Raw genomic sequence first — 23,032 nt, forward strand, 5'->3', positions numbered from 1 at the left:
CTTTTCCATTGTAGATAAAATTAGTTAAGAATATTTTAGATCCAGATTATTTAAGTCATAGACAAGAATAAATCCACATTTATACTTCAGGTAAATTGTAACTTTAAAAAATGGATTCGATTTGAAAACCACGGAGTTCATGAATATTTCTGGACAATATCAGTGTATCAAGTGAACTTTAATTGCCGGTCAACAAACATGATAAACGATAAGAAACCTGAAATTACACCAATCGTCCAGATGTATATTAGAGGTTTTACACCAATCGTCCCGATGTATATTAGAGGTTTTACTTGTGTTTCTTTGTGAAATTGCCCAACGTTTGTTTAGAAAGAGTCGGGATCATAAAGTGCAAGGTATTATCATCAATTTCATTTCATTACAAGCGAACCTATTGCCCTCGTAACTTTGAATAATATTTGCAGTAAATTACGGTTTAAATTAGACTAATGACGGGGTAGGAGGATTTTTTTCTCTAGTAATGACACCGACCACTGCCCGGAACGTGGCCACAATAAATAGCTCCAGCGTGGCGAGACCGTTCGCTTCAGCGGAGAGCTTGGTTCGATGCAGTGTACACACGTTTTATGTCCCCTTTTTACTTGGGACACATTGCTATTTGAGACTAAATTATAGTCTCCAGTGACCTAATATATGCCATTGTTTCTCCATCTTGAATGTCGAGGATCGTATTTTATATCAACGTGACAGCTGTACAGTAGTAGTACAGGAGTTAGCATCATTAGAACACAATGTACAAGGGAAACAGTTCAAGTAAACTAGTAAATTGTCAGACGTATTTTAGGTAAATTCAGTAAGAGATATTTATAAACATTTTTTTATCTTACTATGTTTATTTAGCATGTTGCCAAAAGGTGAAAAATGAGGCTTTTATATCTATATACCAAGGAAAAACACGACTCCATTACTCCAAAGGTCAATGACATTTTCTCGACGCATTTATCGGTGGTTGCCTTCAATAAATATAAGCTAAAAATGCTTATCTTATTATTTATGTGTTTAAATCGATAAATAAATCTGAGATAGGACCTGACAAAAAGTGAAGTAACAGGTAGAGGTGTTGAAAAATCCCATTTACTCGGTTCAGTTGTAGCATTATGTATTCATCCGCTTCAGCTACATTGCTCAATTTAAAAAGGCATCTTCCGCCGAATTGAATTAAAAGAAATCATACATTCGCATGGACTGGATTTTTTTCACGGTGGCAAAGGAAACTTAACTGTGGGACGCTGTGAAAGGACGTGTGCATTACATATTTTATTTGGGCTTATATCGCTACGAGCTTAAGTTTATTTGGTCAATAGATCTTAAAATATTTATCCCCTTCACAATAGAAGTCATTCGTAATGAAAGAAAGAATCCGTCCTGCAATTGAGAAACACTCTTAAGATTGGGGAATTTAAACTGTTCTATTACATTGGTTATTTATATAGGAAGGGATTAGGTTTGGTCAATGAAAGGAGGGCTAGACATCGCGACGTCAGTCAACAATAAAGAGAAACATTTCTTTCTCCCACCAAAAGCATCTTATTCAGAAATAAAACTTTGAATTGTTAACGATCTCAATAATCTGTTTTACTTTCATTGCGGCACATTTTAATGGAGTTCTCCTCTGATTTTTGCCATTGATGTACCCTTCTAGTTACACATAGCTAATACAATATTAATAGGACATCCAACAGATATACTCTCGTTTGTATGTCGGAGAACCCATTACGTCACAGAAGCCGATCCTTTGAAGTGACAGGACAGAGGAATTAACACATCCAACTGCAAGAGTAAATAGTGGATTTTGCATGACTGATACTTTTTTAATCGATTCAAATTGCAGTCACTATGTAAGAAACTTCCCGACAAATTAATCGAAAGCAAAATCCATGATGTGTAGCAAGCAATACAGCCTTCATCTTAGGTAGAAGCCCATGATGTGTAGCAAGCAATGCAGCCTTCATCTTAGGTACAAGCCCATGATGTGTAGCAAGCAATGCAGCCTTGATCTTAGGTATATATCCATGATGTGTAGCAAGCAATGCAGCCTTCATCTTAGGTATAAATCCATGATGTGTAGCGAGCAATGCAGCCTTGATCATTGATAGAAACCCATGATTGTAGCAAGCAATGCAGCCTTGATCTTTGGTAGAAGTCCATGATTTGTAATAAGCAATGCATCCTTAGTCATTCATAGAAACCCATGATGTGTAGCAAGCAATGCAGCCTTGATCTTTGGTAGAAGTCCATGATTTGTAATAAGCAATGCATCCTTGGTCATTGATAGAAACCCATGATGTGTAGCAAGCAATGCAACCTTGATCTATGGTAGAAGTCCATGATGTGTAGCAATCAATGCAGCTTTGATCTATGGTAGAAACCCATGATGTGTGGCAATCAATGCATCCTTGGTCATTGATAGAAACACACGACGTGTAGCAAGCAATGCAGCCTTGATCTTAGATAGAAGCCCATGGTGTGAAGCAAGCAATGCAGCCTTCATCTTAGGTATAAACCCATGATTTGTAGCAAGCAATACATCCTTGGTCATTGATAGAAACCCATGATGTGTAGCAAGCAATGCAGCCTTGATCTTTGGTAGAAGTCCATGATTTGTAATAAGCAATGCATCCTTGGTCATTGATAGAAACCCATGATGTGTAGTGAGCAATGCAGCCTTGATCTTTGTTAGAAGTCCATGATTTGTAGTAAGCAATGCATCCTTGGTCATTGATAGAAACCCATGATGTGTAGCAAACAATGCAGCCTTGATCTTTGGTAGAAGTCCATGATTTGTAGCAAGCAATGCATCCTTGGTCATTGATAGAAACCCATGATGTGTAGCAAGCAATGCAGCCTTGATCTTTGGTAGAAGTCCATGATTTGTAGCAAGCAATGCAGCCTTGTCATTGATAGAAACCCATGATGTGTAGCAAGCATTGCAGCCTTGATCGAAGGTAAAAATCTATGATGTGTACAAGCGCTGCAAACTTGATCGAAGGTAGAAACCCATGATGTGTAGCAAGCAATGCAGCCTTGATCTATGGTAGAAACCCATGATGTGTAGCAAGCAATGCAGCCTTGATCGAAGGTAGAAACCCGTGATGTGTGGCAAGCAATGCAGACTTGATCGAAGGTAGAAACCCGTGATGTGTGGCAAGCAATGCAGCTTTTGTAGCACTGATATAGGTAAACTCTTAGATTAAAGCATCCAAATTGGAGATTTGCAAAAGTGAAAAGAACCTGTTGTGATGATTATACTGATGGTGTACGTTTTTTCAAGAGACTGGCTCATAACAACAATGAATACAAACCAGCAAAAGTACTTTCAGACGTAGTTTAAACATATCTTATTTGCTACATTATGTAAAAGGGGTTGGGCTACAAGTCCTCACAACATTAAATAAGCCATTTCCCATTAAAATATAATGGCACAAATTAATCAAATGTGACAAGTTTCAGAAGAAAAAGAAATAAACAACAGCAACACATTAGGTGTGCTGATAGTTAACGGATACAACTTCAATAAAAGAAAAAAGAGGTGAGATTTCCTATGCCAGAAAGCAGTGGTGTTGCCATTATGTAATGCACCTACGTTACTATCGATTGGTCATTTTACAGTCTGAAGAAGAGTAATATAATTAATATTCATTATATACGGAGTTAAATGAAGAATCATTAGCCAAAACGCCCCGTATCGTTAATGTATTCTTGAAACAGCTTAAAGATATTAAAATTGTGATCAGTTGCAAGTTCAGGCATGCCAAAAAAGAGACTGTTTATTGACAGCGGGACGGGCATTTCGTTGAGACTAAGTATTACATTTGGCCATTTAAGTTTGTATTGAGTGCACATGAAAATATTTCTGCTTCTACCCCAAAGTTGTATAAGGGACTGTCTATCAGGTTGGTTTCTGATCCTAATATGAATAACAAAGCATTTGCGATCACCAGAAACATAAAAAGAAAGAACGTGTGTGTGTGTGTGTGTGTGTGTGTGTGTGTGTGTGTGTAATATACTTTTAAAATATTTAAAACTCGCTTTCCGATTTGACATTTTCGGTTATTGTATTCCTTATAAGAATAGAAGAGTTAAAGAAATAATTTTTTTGATATTTCGAGTCTGGAATTTAGTATAGAAAAGTTCTGTCAATATCGTAAATTGTCTGTTGTCATTTCTCCCACCAAAGGGGGTAGCATTTAATTTAAATAACTTTAATAATTATAAATAATTATATGCAAAATGAAGATTTGTAGGATTTTCTTCTTCTTGAGAGAGTGAGCCAGCCGCATTCCTCATTAATATTGCGTGCATGGGCACTTCTAGTTAGACCTGTTTTTATCCTGGCAGACTCTAACTGAAATCTCGTTCAGACAGTAAAGGATTTGCCAATAAGTACAGTAAACTAAAAAAATCTCAAGCTAGTATTTTATTATAGGGAAAAGGTAAAGTCATCCTTAACAGCAATACAATTTCGAAATGATAGCTTTAGGACGGTTTATTCAATTGTGATGTAACGTTTAAATATTTTACACTTATTTGTTGGAGCCTTCTTTGTCTTCATCTTTTGAAACTATCCGTTGTTCGTTCTACACAGAAATAATTCTTTTAGGAAAAGTCCAGCTCTCAAATATTTCATACCGTTATTGAACAACGTGTAACACGTTAAATAGGTGCAGATCGCATGCTATCTGAGCTAAATGCTAAAATGTGAATTAGTCACGTGGACATACATTTTAAGAACTTCATTTACGAACTGCGAAAAGTCAAATAGAATAAAATCAATCTGAGAAATAACTGAATTGAACGTAACATGTAATAATGTAATAATCTACTGATGTTCCTGGATAAATATTAATTATTTTTATGAAATACATTAAAAAATAGCAGAAATGCAGACAGAACAAAATGGTAACTGGATGCCTAACATCAGTGCCAGATTAAGGCCTTCCAGGGCCCTAAGCACTGAAAATATTGTAGAGCCAACACCCCCATCTTACAAAATGTGGAACTAAAAGAACAATATTAAAAGCTAAAAAGATGAGAAAATACGCGTTGCCATCATTCTAAATCAAAATGCTCTTACAAGCAGATCGAAATGGTCATACACATAAATAAGTCAAACAATTTTTTCGTGAACAATTAATTTGAATGTCTTCTGGTGCCCCTGTTGGGATGGGGCCATAAGCACGTGCTTAGTGTGCTTAATGGGTAATCCGGCACCACCCAACATACGTTTGTGAGAATATAATGATAAACCAATTAGTCCTTGATAAATGTTAATCTATTTCTTGTTGTGAGAAAGCCATCGTAAGCTCCTAGTAGTTTAATATCAAAATAAATAATAAGTATTCCTACAGAAATTACTAAATTAAATGCCAACCATGTATTTATACAAGGTCTGCTCATACAAGCGTTGAACAATGTACTTAAATAAATTAAGTAAAATACAATGCATGCATATATAAATGAACGATTTCTCAATATATCGCATAGAAAGGAGGTTAAAAGAACCTTGTTTGCATGTGTGCTTTAATGAAGACACCTTATTTTATTCGTACAGTAAAATAACAATATTTGGAACACTACATACGAGTATTAAACTTAAAGGAGGAGGATCGCCGAGCTTTAGAAAATAAATACGAAAAAAATGGAAATTTCTTGAAGACAATAGCAAGGAAACGCTTTAATCTATGAATTTTAAAGTAAAATGTGAACTTACGCTTTTTGTCTAGTCCTATGGATGGAGTTGGTTGTTGGTGGTGTGCTCCATATGACGGTCCTCCCAGTCCTGGCATTGAAACGTTTGGTGGTGTGTACCATGGATTGGGCCTGGTCCACTGACCATTAAGTAGCCCTAGTTTCTCGTACATGCTTCCTGGAGCACCTACCATTTTCTGGCTATCACTCGCTAATGTCCTCAAAACTCGGTTTATCGATGACACCTGAAAGTTAGCAAATATTTTGCTTTAAAAACACGATGATGCTCACAACGCTTGATGATCCAATGAAAACATTTCATACCTTAAAGACAAAGAAAGACAAAATAATCGGTTGTGTTGTGAAAAAAAATCTCTAGTGCTATTTGAGAGTCCAAAGGGGTTTCTACAAAAGAGGGAAGATCTAATATTTGGATCTACATAAAGAACGATTTCTCAAAGGCAGAAAAAGTAAGGGAGTGCTGAGTCTGAAATATTGCATATAAAAGATTTTAATGGGACACGGGTTAGGTTTTAATCGGACACGGGATAGGTTTTAATCGGACACGGGTTAGGTTTTAATCGGACACGGGTTAGGTTTTAATCGGAAACGGGACACGGGTTAGGTTTTAATCGGACACGGGTTAGGTTTTAATCGGACACGGGTTAGGTTTTAATCGGAAACGGGTTAGGTTTTAATCGGACACGGGTTAGGTTTTAATCGGACACGGGTTAGGTTCATGACGCGATGCGATTTGAGGCCTAAGTTCAACACAATCATACTATGAATGTTCATTTGTTGTTCTTCAATTTAATTGCGATTTCATCCGATTATCCAGGAGTTATCTAGATAAAACATGATCGTTACAATTCCTAAAAAATGAGGTAGCTCTTGTGATGTGAAATATATAATGCCAGTAATTGTGAGGGGTGTTCCCTCTAGATAATATGCAGCTGCTATATTAGTGTCTGTCTGTCTGTCTGTCTGAGCCAAATGTTTTTATGCTTAAGTTTCAAAACCAAATATCTATAAATCGTTAAAGTCGTTTATCCTGTATCCAAAATCAAACCAATGTTTTGAAGCACTCAAAGAAGGGAGTGTGATCAATATATGATTTATAATAAAGAAATTTTAATGTTTAATAATGTTTAAGATACGTAGGAAATAATTTCCACTTCAATATTTGTCTACATGTGGATAATAAATATAGTCACATCTAAAATGAATTTATGTCTTCACGGCAAGAATACATGTATAGGTGTCTCAGAACACTCGTGATGAAATAAGGTGAATGAATATAAAACCTTGAAAGATAACGTTTCATGTTGAATCAATGATTAATACAAAAGCTTCTCAAAAGACAAAACAGTACCTACGGAATGTGAAAATATCTGAATCGTTTCTTGAAAAGGTCGCGTTGACAAGAAAACCTCATATGGACCGACGTGAAGCTGGCTGTGTATATGTGTGTGATTTAGATTTTTAACGTAGCTTTAACAATTTTCCAGTCATATCGCTACGATGTCTGCAGTATGGCAGTTTAAAGTGATGTCTAGCACCGGGGCATCAGACATAACTAAACCAGACTCTGCTTCCCCATCAGCCCTGTCTTTCAGGCTTCCGGGCTTCAATGTTTCCGGGCGTTTAAATTTGAATTTTTAATTTACAACTTTGGGACATTATTAAGAGGTACTTGAAATGTTCATCTTTAAAAAAGAATTATTGAAACTAAACTGGAAAAGTTAAATGTATTTGTTTCTAATTAGTACAGATAAATCATTTATATGACTTTCTTATGGTCAACACGGTCACAGAGTTTGTTAATGTTTGATTTACATTCTTCCTTGTACCAGATTTAGAAAAAATATTTTGTTAATTCTGTAGCGTTGTAGATGCTTCATAGAAAAAGTCTTGGAAGATTAAATTCTAATAAACCATAGAAATGGTTCAATTCTGAACCTTGCAACATGAAATATTTGAAGGAAGCATCATCCAAAAATACACAACAAAATATGGGAAAGACAGGGGTACACGTTAAATGATACAACCGCATCAAATGTATCCAAGAGTTTTCTTCATTATGAATAACTGAAATAAGTTAGTGCCATGTATTTTATATTTTCCTGTTGTTAGAAACTGAATATCGAACAATTATTATTTTGCTAAAACAGCAGCCTTTTTATCTGTTAATGTACTCAAGGGTCAATGTAGGTGTAAATCAGAATCGTTCAATTCTTGTGTCCGTGGTAGTCCTGGAATTACAAGATGTTGAAATAACGAACTATTTTATGCAAAGAGAGTGTGAATGTATTTATTTATCCTAAACGCTGTAATTCTGGAGTGAAGATTGCAATATCAACCGTATTAGGTGTGTTGTCTTTCATTTAATGAGAAATATGTTGCTTTAGACAGTATGGGATGTGAAGGGCCAATCAGACAATTTTGGAAACAGTTGTATATCACATGTCAATAGCTGATAACATAAATAGTTAGTGTGAAAGAAAAAATTAACAACAAAAAAAAAAAAACAGCGCATGAATGGATCATTAATAAATACATCCATGTCTATCAGAAGAAAGAAGAGAATGCTATTTGAAAATATTAATTTAAAAAAAAAAACGCATATGAACACACATACATACACCCTTCTCCATGAATGTAGGTCGTATAGTTCCATTCATAAATTTTTATGTTAATTGACTCAAATATGTGCCATGCTTTGATTTGACTTGAATAAAAAAATATTTGTTTTTAAAAAAAAATTGGACAATGTCTTCTCTCTTAATTTTCTTTATTAAGCGCCTCAGATGTTTTCGTTGTACTTAAAGATTAGATTGTTTACTTTATTTTCAACACATTTTGATGTCCAATGATGTTACTTCGTGTTCGAAAATCCCAAGAAATCATGTTGCAAGAAGGCATTGACTCCTATTAGACTGGTGCCAATCTCTTAGGGATTATAGGGAGCTTTATTGACTGACGAACAAAACTTTTTCAATCCTTTTACATTACAAGATTCCACAATGTGAGTGTTTTCACTAATGACTGGGCTCTATTGGTTCGTCCTTTGGGAGATCAATTCCCTTTGGTCGAAAGTAATTCTAATGGAGCACCAGTCATTAGATGACAAATGAACAGGGACGCATCGAGAAACTGGTGCGAAATTTGAGCAAACTGTGGGATCAAGAATTGAAATCTTATAAAAATTTGATAAACCCATCTGCATCTTAGTCTTCTTTTCGGAGAAATTGGCTTTTCTTTATGCTTCATTTCCAAATTTATCGGGACGCCGGTGATAATCAATTTGTAACTTTTGTACACGTGCTGGTTGGAACAGTCGATTTAATATGTAAATTTGAACAATAACCTACAATTGAAGGTTAAATATAGAGCGATAATTTTAAAATTTATTTGCAGGTGTTCTATTTTTGGCCGAAGGTCTTCCAAAGGTTTTATTCTTCTATTCTTCTGTAATTACGTCCAGGTCATTTATTTATCAATAACAGTCTTCATGATTTAATACTTGAACAGATCCCAAAGCGTTGGAGGCATTGAGGAAAAAGGAGACGTACAACCAACTTTTATTGTGACCATCCAACAAGCGGAAGGACAATGCAAATATGCGATTTTTTTCCATTTTCCTCATCCTGTTAGTAAGTCAGTCGGGACACTATGTTTTGTCAATGTACCTCTTTAAGCTGACTTGCCCATGAACCAGCCTAGAGCTGAATTTCATGTGTCTAGATAAGCGTAAAATAATTCCGGAGAAGTGCCGAGGTTCGCGTAATGCCTTACACTTGATTAAAGTCTAAAGCTTCCGGCAAATAGGGCAAACATTACCGATATGATAGCGCACAAAAATGAGTTCGTTTTTCTCTTTGTTGCTGATTAATGCAAGACGTACTTTCTACAAGAGTCCGGAACTGAGAAATTAGAACACATAGGACTTCACTTTAATGTCTAGCCACATATGATGATGAAAGATTTTATTGCGTCTGTAAAATAAGTAAGAAGGAACTGTATTCATGCCTTTGAGAAATATCCTGATATTGTATAGGAAGTTGGTAATCATAAAGTGGTCGGAAAATTATCAAGAAAACATTCGTATTTAAACTAACATTTTTCATGATACTGTAATCTTTAAGATTATCATGATTGTTTCAGGAAATCAAAAACTGATATTTAATAATGAACACATTGTATGATTAATGATAAAAAGCATATTATGTCGGTCAGAGATTTCAAATTATCTCCTGAAATAAAGTTATTTGGGTAACGGCCCAATGTAGTTAATATTGATGATCTTTACTTAAATAATGAGGCCCCAATGCAAATTAGAAGGGAACATTTTGACAATCAGCTCTTAAAAAGGGAACTGTTCACTCAGGCGAACATGATTTCATTTTAAGAGGAAAACGCAGATGTGACAGTGCAGCTTAATCCAGCTCGCCGGCTGGTTTGTGGAAATTTTTCTGGACGAACCTTGGGCATGAAAAAACAAACGGTAGGTTTATGGAATAAACAGTTACTCTTAGATACCTAAACAAATCTTAGAGACAGTATTCTTTACACAGATCTACATGCAAATACGGTTGTATTGCTAGCGAAGTTCGGAAGCAGTGATCTACGTTTCTGCAACGGAATTGTTCCAGTCTGAAGTACACAGCAGTATCAACCGTGATTCCTACAATAGATTAATGGTCCAAACCTCTCTTGATTATTTGGGAAGCAATTAATTGATTGATGTTAAAGTGGCCTTAACTTTTCGGGACACAAATCAAACACTTAGTTCCTGTACTTGTGGCCCAACTAAAGATTTGCCATATGGTGTTGAGCTCGACAAGTTATAGAGAGTGGTCATTTGTACATGGACAAGAATTGAAAGAATGATGTTCCATAGCGAAATGTCGACCTTAGCGGTCTGTACTTGACTTTTAGGCCATTGCAAGGAGAAGAAAGAATCGGTCAGAGGAAAATACTTTATTAATTAAATTTCTCTCCTAATTGACCAGCGGAAGCCGTACAGCCTTCAGAGGGAAAACCGTATAGTTGAGCTTTTGAGTTCTTTTGCTTTACTCAATGAAGAATAACAAATTCCTTTAAGGTGAATTTGACTGAAGAGAAAACCCCCAAACATGTGTCTAATATCAAAATTAAAGAAAACAGTTTGGATTCAAGCGCTCTGAACCGTAGAAATTCCAAGTAAATATTTTAAAACTCTAAATAAGTTATTTTTTATATTTATTTCTATTATACATGTGTGTTGTTGGAATCGATAGGTGATGCACTTAGTCACATTTAAGGTTTACGTAAGTTATTGTGTGATTTTTAAAAAAAGAAATAATAATAATAATAATAATAATAATAATAATAATAATAATAATAATAATAATTTAAAAAAATAAAACCGCTATTTTAAGTTCAACTAAAGAATAGGCATACACAAGATTTTTTCGGTGGCAGGTCGCAACTTTGTAAAGATGGACTTTTATCTTTCGACCAATGTGTGAAAGTCAGAACTTCAAAATAGTTACAGAAAACGTTTTGTAAAAAAAAAACAATAGAACATATCATTGTAATAAAAACTTAGAAGCGTGACTCAAAGCGTAAAAATTGTATGTATCAACGAGATAGAAATGAGACTCAGCATAAAATTTTATGTATCAGCAAGATAGAAGTGGGATTCAGCATACAAATTGTTTGTATCAACAAGATAGAAGTGGGACTCAACATACAAATTGTATGTATCAACAAGATAGAAGTGGGACTCAGCATAAAAACTGTATGTATCAAAAAGATAGAAGTGGGACTCATAGCATAAAATTTATCTAAACATATTATCTCCTGATTCCAAAGTCTTCATTATTAAAATAATGCATAACAATAATATCAGATTTAATTGATCAAAATCGAAACAATTAAATCATTGTTGCTGAGTTAAACACAAAAAGTATTTATTTATTTATTTATTTATCTAGCCGTGTCGTTTATAAAAATGAATTTTTTAGATGTCTTTATTAATAGAATTGATCCATTTATTTTTACGGTATATCTTGTCAATATAATTCTGTCATTAAGTTTACATAATTTAAATTTCTAATAAAAGAATGATTTTCCAGCGTTAAAAATCTATAAATTATTTACTACTGAAAACATCAAAAATACAACTATTACGTCATAAACAATTAACATGCTTAACTACTATAATTGAAAACTATGAGAACAATAAAAATAAGTAGTATTAGTAGTAATTATTATTTTGGTTGTCCCCCTGATGGTTTTAGTAATGGCAAATAGTTTCACTCATCTTTTAATGAATACAAATTGTACACAGATTAAAATCAAAATTATCTTAAATGTGGCATCTTTAACAGCTTTACTTACAAAAGATTTTAATCAATAATTTTGCTATGTGTATTATTCAAGACTTTTTTCTTTGTTTTTTTTAATATTTTGTTGTAAAACTTGAAATTCATATGAGAATTTTTTTTATCCTTTTTAAAAAAAAAAGCCTAATGTGCTAATTCTTACATAGATTAGAAATTTTGTTGCAATACTCGAAAATCATTATATTTTAATGGACAGTGCTCAAGGTAGGCAACCGTCGCTTTCATTGTTCACCACATCTTTTCTGATACTAAAACAAAATTTCCCAAAATTTCCCTCTGTTGTTAATAATCACGACCTCTTCCTATAATTTTAATTTCCATCGGTTGTACTCAGAATGTTGCTAAGTCACTAATTTTCAAACTTTATTATACCCCCCCCAAAAAAAATAAAAACGGCCAAAGAAGAAAAATTCAAGATTTGTGTCTTTTAAATTTACTTTCACATGCTTGATCTCTCCTTTGGGCGGGTTGCTCATAAGATTGCTAACACCAATCACCTCATTGTAGGATCTATTTGATCTTCGTACTTTTTAAGCTTTAATGTGACAAAATTCTTTCCAAGTACAATAAATATAATATCCCTTACATCCACCAACCGTCTCCATCTCCTGGCTGATTGTTAAATACCTTTGATGGGGTTGATTCATTGTCAATACTTAAGCAGATGCGGTACTAATATATTTCGCGGATGAATAAAACTACCCGGGGTGCCAAGCGGTCGTAGAAAAGAGAGTGAAAAAACCCGCAGCGTCCTTTTGAGGGGCACGGGGACCACAACGATAATGACGACAAGAGGTGTGGAGATAATTAGCGAGTGGTTCACGTCCCGTATAATGATGTCTTCATATCTCTTACTCGAATAATGAATACTGATTAAGTCTACTTCGAGTTTTCAGAAGTCTTTTAAAAATATCTTGTCCAAGACAACAACAACAAAAAAAAAAAAACAACAACTTTATTTTGTGGAGAATTGTTTAGAAATATGAATGATAAATACAGTACAATATCTACATCATCGCATATACTGTATCCTTAATTATCTGTACGTGGTTAATTAATTTGAGGATTCCTGATGTAAAACTCTTTCGAAGTATTAAATTTTCCGGATTTCATATTAGTTGAATCATAGTCTGTTACCATACTAAACAAGTAATTGGGGTTCATTTGGAATCGTGTAACAATTTCTTCTTCTTAGTTACAGTCCTTCCATTACTACACATGCAAGGTTTACACGTGCAAACGGCTAAACTGACTATTGCCTGTAAACGTTTGCAAAACTGGTAAACGTGTAAACGAACATGCAGGTGACTGACTGTCAGTGACGCATTAACTACCTGTTCCAATTAAATTATATATTTCCGGATCGTTGCCTCGTAGGATATTTCTGTAGATTATTCAATTAAATATATTCTCACATTGAATGTAGCATCGTTAAGAAAAAATTGTCTAATATTTTTTTGCAATGTATATTACACATTACATTGATTTACTGATAATGCTTATAAAATTTAATGTAAAATATATTATTTTCCTTTGAAAAACGTGTTTGTAAACAGAACCTTTGATTAATAACATTTTCTTTAAAAAAATATTTGAAGTCTGTATACCACTATACCGTTTCTTAGTCACTGCAGAATCTATTCAAGTATCTCTTGCGCATGTCTACACATAATGTCTGTGCGTACTTATTTCTCTAAGTTTGTTGTTATCGTGTATAGGAAAGAAAGCGGCAGGACAAATATCACGATGATTCTATTGATGGTTTATCTGAATTGTGAGATATATTCAATGACGAAACGTCTTACAAAATGAATCCTGTCTTTGTAAGAGGTACAAGACGAACAGCAAATGAAGCGAGTTGCTACGTGAACATTATAACAGCAGATCAGTACGCCTAACCTGTGAATATGGGGAAATGTTGAGTTTATTTAACAATCGTTTCGATTAAACCGCATCATTTCAGTTTTTGTGAAGCATATATAACTTGAAAGATTTTGATAAATGCTGTAGCATAGCACGCGAGAGAGAGAGAGAGAGAGCCCGATGTGAAATATGCGGATAATAATATTTACATTGATATTGTAATATTGTAAAATATCACAAATAAAGCATCAAATAGCAGGAAATAATTGTTTGGCTTCTTTAGTAAAATCTTGAACGATCTTCAAACACTTTTAAATTTGGATCATAAGATACGTCTCGAACTTTCTAAGTAAACTGTTGTGATTGTTTCATTTCGTAAAAATAACCGAATAAATTTAGTTTTTTGTAAACTCATATGGTTTCTAACTGGGTACTTGTCTACCACAAGTCCTGTAGGCTGGTTTTTTTTTTTTTTTTTTTTTTGTTCCTCCTAACGTCATTCGTGATGGAAAGCCACCCATCAACATAATTTATCTTCAGCTCACGTTGGTGGCACGAAATGTGCATTTGTATTAGCCTAATAAAGTAAGCATTATATCGGTTAAGATCGTGAATAAAGTGAATTTTAAGCAGGGATTTATAAACGCAAAAACTATGATTGATCTAAAGAAGCGAAATGTTTATGAAACAGTTTGGGCGAAACTCGTACGTTCTAGGGTAATGGGTCTTTTTAACTCTGCACAGCGTGTGGACAAAATTTGAAATACGTATCTTAAGCGGAATAAATGAACATATTTAATCAGTATTCTCTTCAACTTTAAGAGAACAATAACACGTGAATTTGTACTTATTTCGATAGCTATTTCGATACCTTGATTTCACAATTTTATAATCTCATTATCTAGTTATTGAATATAGAAAGGTATATTGAACAGGAGCAAAGATATATTTCTTTTCATATGTTCATTCGTAGTCCGAAGGCGATGCGTGTTTTATACTTCAACGTGGTAGGTTCCACCCCTAATTCCTTACGAAAACAACCATTACGTTCGTACAAACACTTGTTTTAAAGACCTCATTTTCTTATATTCTCTTTACACCAATTCAACTGCAGTGTTAGTGGTAGAACAAGCAACAAACGCGACATAGAAAAACAAAACAAAACCATAAAAAGATTATAAGTTATAATTGCAGATATAATCCCATTTTTTGCCAGCATATAAGCAACTACAGAAATAGCAATATAATTTGAACAGAACAATACATGTCGTTCTGTAAAAGTATAATTACCGCTTTAGAGCTAATTCTAATTTAATCAATGATGTGCCTTTCTTCGAAGTTATGTCTCTGTCTGATTTTTGGTCTTACATTATGAATATTTTCGCCAGGCAGGGCCGTAGCAAGTTTGCGCTGGAGGAAACGACGACCCGAACGAGCGTCGACTTTGACACTCCCTTCCTCGGTGGAAAAAAACCCATTACAAACTGTTTGGTTTTAAAATATATTAATAGTCGGGAGAACAATAACTAAAAGTAGGCAATTTAACGAAAAAGCTGTACTTTTATGAAAGGTAAATGCCAAACAAAAGAACAGGCTATGCGAAATTCCCCCACCCCACCCCAACGATGGTTGTAACGAGAGGATAATTTAACTACATATGGTTTACGTGGCATTAGCTCTTAAAGTTCCTTGCTATTTTCGTGATGATTTTGGTGTAACACTGGAAGGCTCTTGAAGAAATTAAGTAATCTTGGCTGTATTCCACATGGGTCATTATTTATTGAAGGGCATTCAGTTCGGTCTCGCTTGTAGAAAACAAATCATATTCAAACGATGCATTCTTTTCTCATAACTGTCATGGACTTGAGCCAAAACCGAATTTTTGCTTTTGCTCCACGTTTTTACTCAATTCTACCCAGGTCCAGGCTAATCAAATAAATTGTATATATGTGCCCCGAGTGGCAGAGTGATCGGAAGTGCTCGCCTTTACCGATCACTGCCGTCTCACCTCTGTCTGCGTGGGTTCGAGTCTCGGACTCAGCTAATGTGGGTATTGAGAAAGCTGCCAGTAGCTTCTCGTGGTTCCTTGGTTCATACCGGGGTTTTCGCCGGGTTCTTCCTCCACTAGTTATATTGGCCGTCATATATATAGCCTATCTTGCGCTGAGAAATGGCGTTAAACTCCAAAGAACAAAAACAAAACAAATGGTATGTCCTATTAGTTGAAAAAGATAAATGATTCAATAAGCGTATGAGGTCAATGATCTGCTTATGGTCATTTTCCAGGGCTTTTGCTCTTAAGGAGAAGACCACCGCCGCTGAAACTCGGTGTCCTAGTGAATGATCAAGACTACTAACGAAGAGCTAGCTCATGGTACATACGATGACACAGGTGGACTGGAGTAATGCAATTTCCACAACGGATTAGTTTGCCAGCTTGGGTTGCTATATTTTGGCATCTGATAATTACAATTCTGTACACTGCGGCACATTTGTAAAAGATAATGTTAGATTAAATAATGCAGGGTTTCATGCACATTTTCGAAGACATTAAAAGCAATTAAGGTCATATATATCTAAATCTAACGTACCATAATATCAAACCATTAAATGTATGAAAAGAAAAAGAAAGAAAATGCTATTTAACCAGGTTACATGCTAACAGTTCAGTTATGACTTTAATGTCAGTGGCAAAGTGAAATTGCTTGGCGAAAACTTAAAATGCAAACGAATAATAAATATAACTAAAAGTCACTGCAAACTTTTCAAACAATGCACTAAATATACTTACGCTTGGTATGGTTTCCTGATTACACACTCCATCCGACAAAAGCCTGTCCCTTATTTCCCACGCAAAAATGGATGGACACTCCCTCTTGTACTGTGCAATCTTCGTAACAACTTCATTCGTCGCCACTCGTGGCTTACTTCCCCCTATTGCCCGGGGTCGAATGGATCCGGTCTCATAGTATCTGCCTAGAATTTTGCTCACACACCCGTTGGACACTTGCAGTATCCTGGAAATGTCACACGGACGCGCCCCACTATGCGCCAGTTCTACAATTCTTTGTCGTGTCGAATCTGGTAGGGGTCGTCCGTTGACGAAGACACCTCCAAGCTGGTTAACACCACTGTGGCCTAAATAAATATAAAGTACAAAATGATTCAGGAGGAACGAAGTTACATCATCGTCTCATTCATCACTCCCTATAAAATATTTAACCTTACCAACAAGGCTGAAAAATATAGTATGCGTATATATAACTTGGATCTTACCTACATGGAAGAAACAATGTTGAAATAGATGCAAAAGAGACAACGGGTTAATGGTTCATGTCAAAAACTCGCTCTCGTGTGATAAAGTCCATATTGTGGATATCGTATAAATTTGTCTTTTTTGGGAGTATGTCCTTTGGGAGTTCTGTATCTTGACAGATCATCTACAAAGCAGCCTTTTTATCTTCCCGGGTTCTGTGAACATTATATTTTCTTTCAAACCACGTGAAGAAAAAAACGCATTTTGCATTAAACTATCCAAGTGAATATGGAAATAAAATAAAATTTATATAGCAAAAATAACTTTCTGCGCTCAACAATGGGGCAAACAGAATTATAGAAAACACATCTCATTTTGTTGGTCGCGAACAATATGTAACCAACTGGAACCCCTTATACCTCTCTCGTGGTTGCATTATCATTAATTAATTGCATTACACACATACACACTGTAATATACACCGACATATATGTTCAGGATTCTCACTCAGCTGGAATGTAAAGACAGGGTTAATGCATTAAAACCTAAAAGAATTCACATTTCAAACGAATCGATCTTGTCAACTTTTGACCTATCTTTATCTTGACAACAACAACAAAAATTAATTATAAAAAGCATTTTCCCTAAATGTTAATTCTGCGTGCTTTAAAATGCTGAATTCGACTATGTCACTGTGAATTTTAAAATATAATTAAGTGCATAGACCTTAATTGTTTGAGGTTTTGGGATGGCGAAATATGGCAAGAAAATTATTTTTAAACTTAAGAACACGATTACTTTTACTACAGATTGGTGTAACAGAAGCATAAGCGGTAAAAAATTATATGAACAGGTGGATAAAATTAACATGGAGTGAAAATTTCAAACTTGTTCAAAAGTAAAATAGGTACCCTGGAAATTGTATCTGACAGATTATTCGCTAATGACCTCCACGATATTATTAAATGCTTACAGCCTTTGTGAATAAAGAAATTTTCATTAAACGTTGTTAAAGCAATTTGCATTAAACGTTGCGAAAGCAATATGTACAAAACGTTGTGAAACCAATATCAAACGCGTTATTAGCATGAACACATTTTTACAGGTTAGTAAATTTCCCAACAAAACATTATGAAGATGCGTTGTTTATTAATCTATAATTTGCATACATTTTTAAAAGATATGGAGGAAAACTTTGCAATATATTATCACGATGCCTATAATGCTGCGTTTGTAATTAGTGCCATGATACATAGTCCCCAGCTAATTGACTACGTACATGAAGGTACTTTTGAAAAGAGGGTATCGGGTGTTTCAAACAGGATGTAAACAAATACAATCGATTCTGCCATTCACAACAAAACTGCCTTATAGTTCACACAGAAAACACTCGCCAGGCCCTTCAGAACTGGTTCAAAATCTGTGCAAGGTAGATTATAGTTGATAACCGTAATTTTGCTTCGTGTATTTTCATTCCTGATCATAAGTTTAGGCAAATGTTTTCTAATTATATTCTTCTTATAAGCGACTGAACAAATCATGAAAATACTTTCATTATTTGAAATGTATAGTTTACTGACGGAATACGATGATACGACTGGGACAAACATGTGTTAAGCGTTTTAAGGTTAAAAAAAAGTACATTTGTGATTGTCAGATGTGTAATTGACATTCTACTACAATTGTGAACAGTAATGTAAGACATTTATCTGATGACCAAGAATCGCATACGAGGAGGTGAATTATACAGTATTAAGAGTTCAGCCATGCGAATAGCTAGTTGAGAAGGAGCCCATGAGAAATCACGTGATCTTTTCCGGTTCCGGTACGGTACCAGCTGAGGGTTTTATTAATCTCGCGAGTGCACACGACTGAGCGTGTAAGTCAAACAAGAATAGCTACAGTACCGTTCGTGCTTGATACTGTTGGAAGCACTGACCCACTGTAAATGTTTTGCAATAAACACACCAGTCTTGACTTCTAGTATATAATCTTTAGCAAAAGATCTAAATGATCTGTAGAGAAACTGGGCTAGGAGTGTTCCCTCGGTATTATTCCTACATGATCTACAGAGAAAATGGGCTAGGAATATTCCATCGGTATTATTCCTACATGTTGTTGAGAGAAACTGAGCTATAAATGTTCTCTCGGTATATTCCTACATGATCAATAGATAAAATGGGTTAGGGGTGTTCCCTCAGTATTATTCCTAGATGATCTATATAGAAAATGGGCTAGGAGTGTTCCCTCAGTATTATTCCCACATGATCTGCAGAGAAAATGGGCTGGGATTGTTACCTCGGTATATTATTCCTACATGATCTAAAGAGAAAATGGGCTAGGAGTGTTCCCTCTATATTATTCCTACATGATCTAAAGAGAAATTGGGCTTGGAATGCTCCCTTGGTATTATTCCTACATGATCTATAGAGAAAATGGGCTAGGAGTGTTCCCTCAGTATTATTCCTACATGATCTATAGAGAAACTGGGCTAGAAGTGTTCCCTCAGTATTATTCCTATATGATCTTTAGAAAACATGGGCTAGGAGTGTTCCCTCGGTATTATTCCTACATGATCTATAGAGAAATTGGGCTAGGAGTGTTCACTCGGTATTATTCCTACATGATCTATAGAGAAACTGGGCTAGAAGTGTTCCCTCAGTATTATTCCCACATGATCTTAAGAAAACATGGGCTAGGAGTGTTCCCTCGGTATTATTCCTACATGATCTAAAGAGAAATTGGGCTTGGAATGCTCCCTTGGTATTATTCCTACATGATCTATAGAGAAAATGGGCTAGGAGTGTTCCCTCAGTATTATTCCTACATGATCTATAGAGAAACTGGGCTAGAAGTGTTCCCTCATTATTATTCCTATATGATCTTTAGAAAACATGGGCTAGGAGTGTTCCCTCGGTATTATTCCTACATGATCTATAGAGAAATTGGGCTAGGAGTGTTCACTCGGTATTATTCCTACATGATCTATAGAGAAACTGGGCTAGAAGTGTTCCCTCAGTATTATTCCTACATGATCTTAAGAAAACATGGGCTAGGAGTGTTCCCTCGGTATTATTCCTACATGATCTATAGAGAAATTGGGCTAGGAGTGTTCACTCGGTATTATTCCTACATGATCTATAAAGAACATGGGCTAGGAGTGTTCCCTCGGTATTATTCCTACATGATCTTTAGAAAACATTGGCTAGGAGTGTTCCATCGGTATTATTCCTACATGACCTTTAGAAAACATGGGCTAGGAGTGTTCCATCGGTATTATTCCTACATGATCTTTAGAAAACTTGGGCTAGGAGTGTTCACTCGGTATTATTCCTACATGATCTATAGAGAAAATGGGTTAGGAGTGTTCCCTCAGTATTATTCCTACATGATCTTTAGAAACATGGGCTAGGAGTGTTCCCTCAGTATTATTCCTACATGATCTATAGAGAAAATGGGCTAGGAGTGTTCCCTCAGTATTATTCCTACATGATCTAAAGAGAAAATGGGCTAGGAGTGTTCCCTCAATATTATTCCTACATGATCTATAGAGAAATTGGGCCAGGAGTGTTCCCTCAGTATTATTCCTACATGATCTTTAGAGAAAATGGACTAGGAGTGTTCCCTCGGTATTTTCACTCTTGTGTCTCATTTAAATGACAAAAATAAAAGCAAAACGGAAACAAGGAAATATATAGGAAAGAGGGAATGATTTATTCTTGACCTACTTTATTAATGGTTATCTTTTAATAACGATTTAAATTTTGGAAATAGAAATTTACTCAAATGTCTCATGCATAAAGTATATACAATCATATCTGACAAGATTTTAAAACAAATCATCTCTCAGTTCATAAATAACGACAACACTAAGGTGAAATATGTCAAAGTGTCTATAGTTTTGCATTATTTATTTATTTATTTATTTATTTGCTATTTCCTGTACGAATCTTCATCAAGGGCAAGTAACAAACTTAGCAGTTTGTATTTTTAAGACTAGGGACGACACAGAGTTTCAAGTAATATTATATATCTTTTAAAGAAACGTTTAGGTTGACGCCGTAAACTCTGGCAATAAATTCATGATAAAATTTGCCAAATATTCCTAATTAAAAATCAAGTGCTCATAATCTACCCCTCTTAAGAAGTTTTGCACGATTGCGTCACGTTTATTTACTGACTATATCAATGATGACGTGATGAAAATCTGAAACAATGATTTGCTTCTAAATTTTCACATTTGACATCAATTTTCACATTTGTCTCCTGGTACTGTTATGTCGGACTCCTAGCCTAGTACTTGCAAGTTTTTGTAGACAATGTAATTTAACCTTGCGCAGGAAGGGTAATTACTTTCTTCCTTTTCCCCACGGAACCTAGATATGGCGGCCAAATACATGCACACAGCTTACATATGGGGAACAGCTGAACTCTTTTGTTGTCAACACTCCCTATATGATACATGAAATGTCCATTTAAGAAAAGTATGAGATTCATGAAAAACAAGATCTACTTCCCACGCGCATAAATAATAAAAGTAATTCTGACAGAGTTCACTTGGGTCGAAGAACAATGTCAAAGGTCAACACGTTTCTGTGCCGTTTTCTGTGATGGCGGCTTTGAAGCTTGCAAACAACGTGACGGTACAATATTTCAGCATGTTTTTTGTTTGCTGGTGAGAAAATATTTGACTGGAGTAACGTTCCCAAACAGGGAAATTGCTTGTAAGTATCTGCAAATGTACAGTTACTATTTTGTTGTACTTAGGTATTACTTGGTAAAGCAATAAGGATTTTACAAATATATATTCTTTTCAGCATTTCCTTGTGTACTTTCTTTTATTGCCCATTTGTTGTGTTATACGCAAATATGGCAATGAAGATGATATATACTGTGGGTCTATTATCTTATAGTCAAACGAAACCTCAACCAATCTCGTGAATTAACGAGTGTTCTCTATATACATTTAATAAATTTGTAAGACATAATGTTAGAAGGAATGCTGTGATTCTGTTTTATGTATAACAGTTTCTGCCTACTACAGGGGCTGGTAGAGAAATATATTTTTAGAGTGGAATGAAAAAAATAGACAAGGGGTCTGTCGGAGGGAGCAGTTCGTGTGGGCCAAGAAAGTGAAGCCCTTATTAGCGTCTGCATTTTAACGTTTCCATGGCATAATTTTAAACCATCTAACTGTAAAGAAAACTTCTTTAGGAAACGTTCCGGGGGGGGGGGGGGCGGACCCACACCACCACGTTACATCAATCTCCACCACCCCAAATTCTTCCACCCCACTCTCAGTGGTACCGCCCGGATTCAGGTACAGTCGGTCAGTCACAACCAAAGGTGCGTTCAGTCGCCCATAAATCAGCGTGTTTTGTTCGAAGACCTCTGCTGGCAGTGATTACGGGGATTCACAAAATATAATGTTTACCTGGGTTCAAAGCAATTAGCTAAATCTCTTAAAACATTTTAAATAATTTAATTGCTTAGTTTCACTACAATGTAATTACCGTCAAGGTCTCGATTTTAAAATGCGTCATTTACCTCTGAGGTTGTTAATGTCTCCTTCCGTTAATAGCGAAGTCAAGCGGCATTAGCATTGAAATAACTTTGAATAAATCTTTTTTTCCTCTCTGCACCAAGTTTCAAAACCCATCTTGATGAAGGAGACATACTTGGCAAACATTTTATCATATTGATTGCACCATTTTTAACATAGATTCTCAGTTTGATTGAAACTATAGGACATTACAGTGAGCAAAATGTTGAGAAAGTATGTATACAAGACTTGCTTGGATAAAATACGACTTTC

The 23,032-nt window shown here is 35.2% G+C and overlaps 1 protein-coding gene across 2 annotated transcripts in view; it reads right to left on the minus strand.

Moving 5' to 3' along the window:
• The window catches only part of LOC149784855 (paired box protein Pax-6-like), a 66,818-nt gene that overhangs the window by 13,554 nt on the left and 30,232 nt on the right, over positions 1-23,032 (minus strand). For both annotated transcript variants that reach the window (XM_089978429.1, XM_089978430.1), the window contains 2 exons: positions 16,753-17,099; positions 5,732-5,954 (listed from right to left, as the gene is read on the minus strand). In XM_089978429.1, the coding sequence (XP_089834555.1) occupies positions 5,732-5,954; positions 16,753-17,099 (570 nt within the window). The remainder of the gene's footprint in view (positions 1-5,731; positions 5,955-16,752; positions 17,100-23,032) is intronic.

Source organism: Sinohyriopsis cumingii, chromosome 13 (assembly GCF_028554795.1).
Source record: "Sinohyriopsis cumingii isolate HCF-2022 chromosome 13, ASM2855479v2, whole genome shotgun sequence".
Classification (NCBI taxonomy): Eukaryota; Metazoa; Mollusca; class Bivalvia; order Unionida; family Unionidae; genus Sinohyriopsis; species Sinohyriopsis cumingii.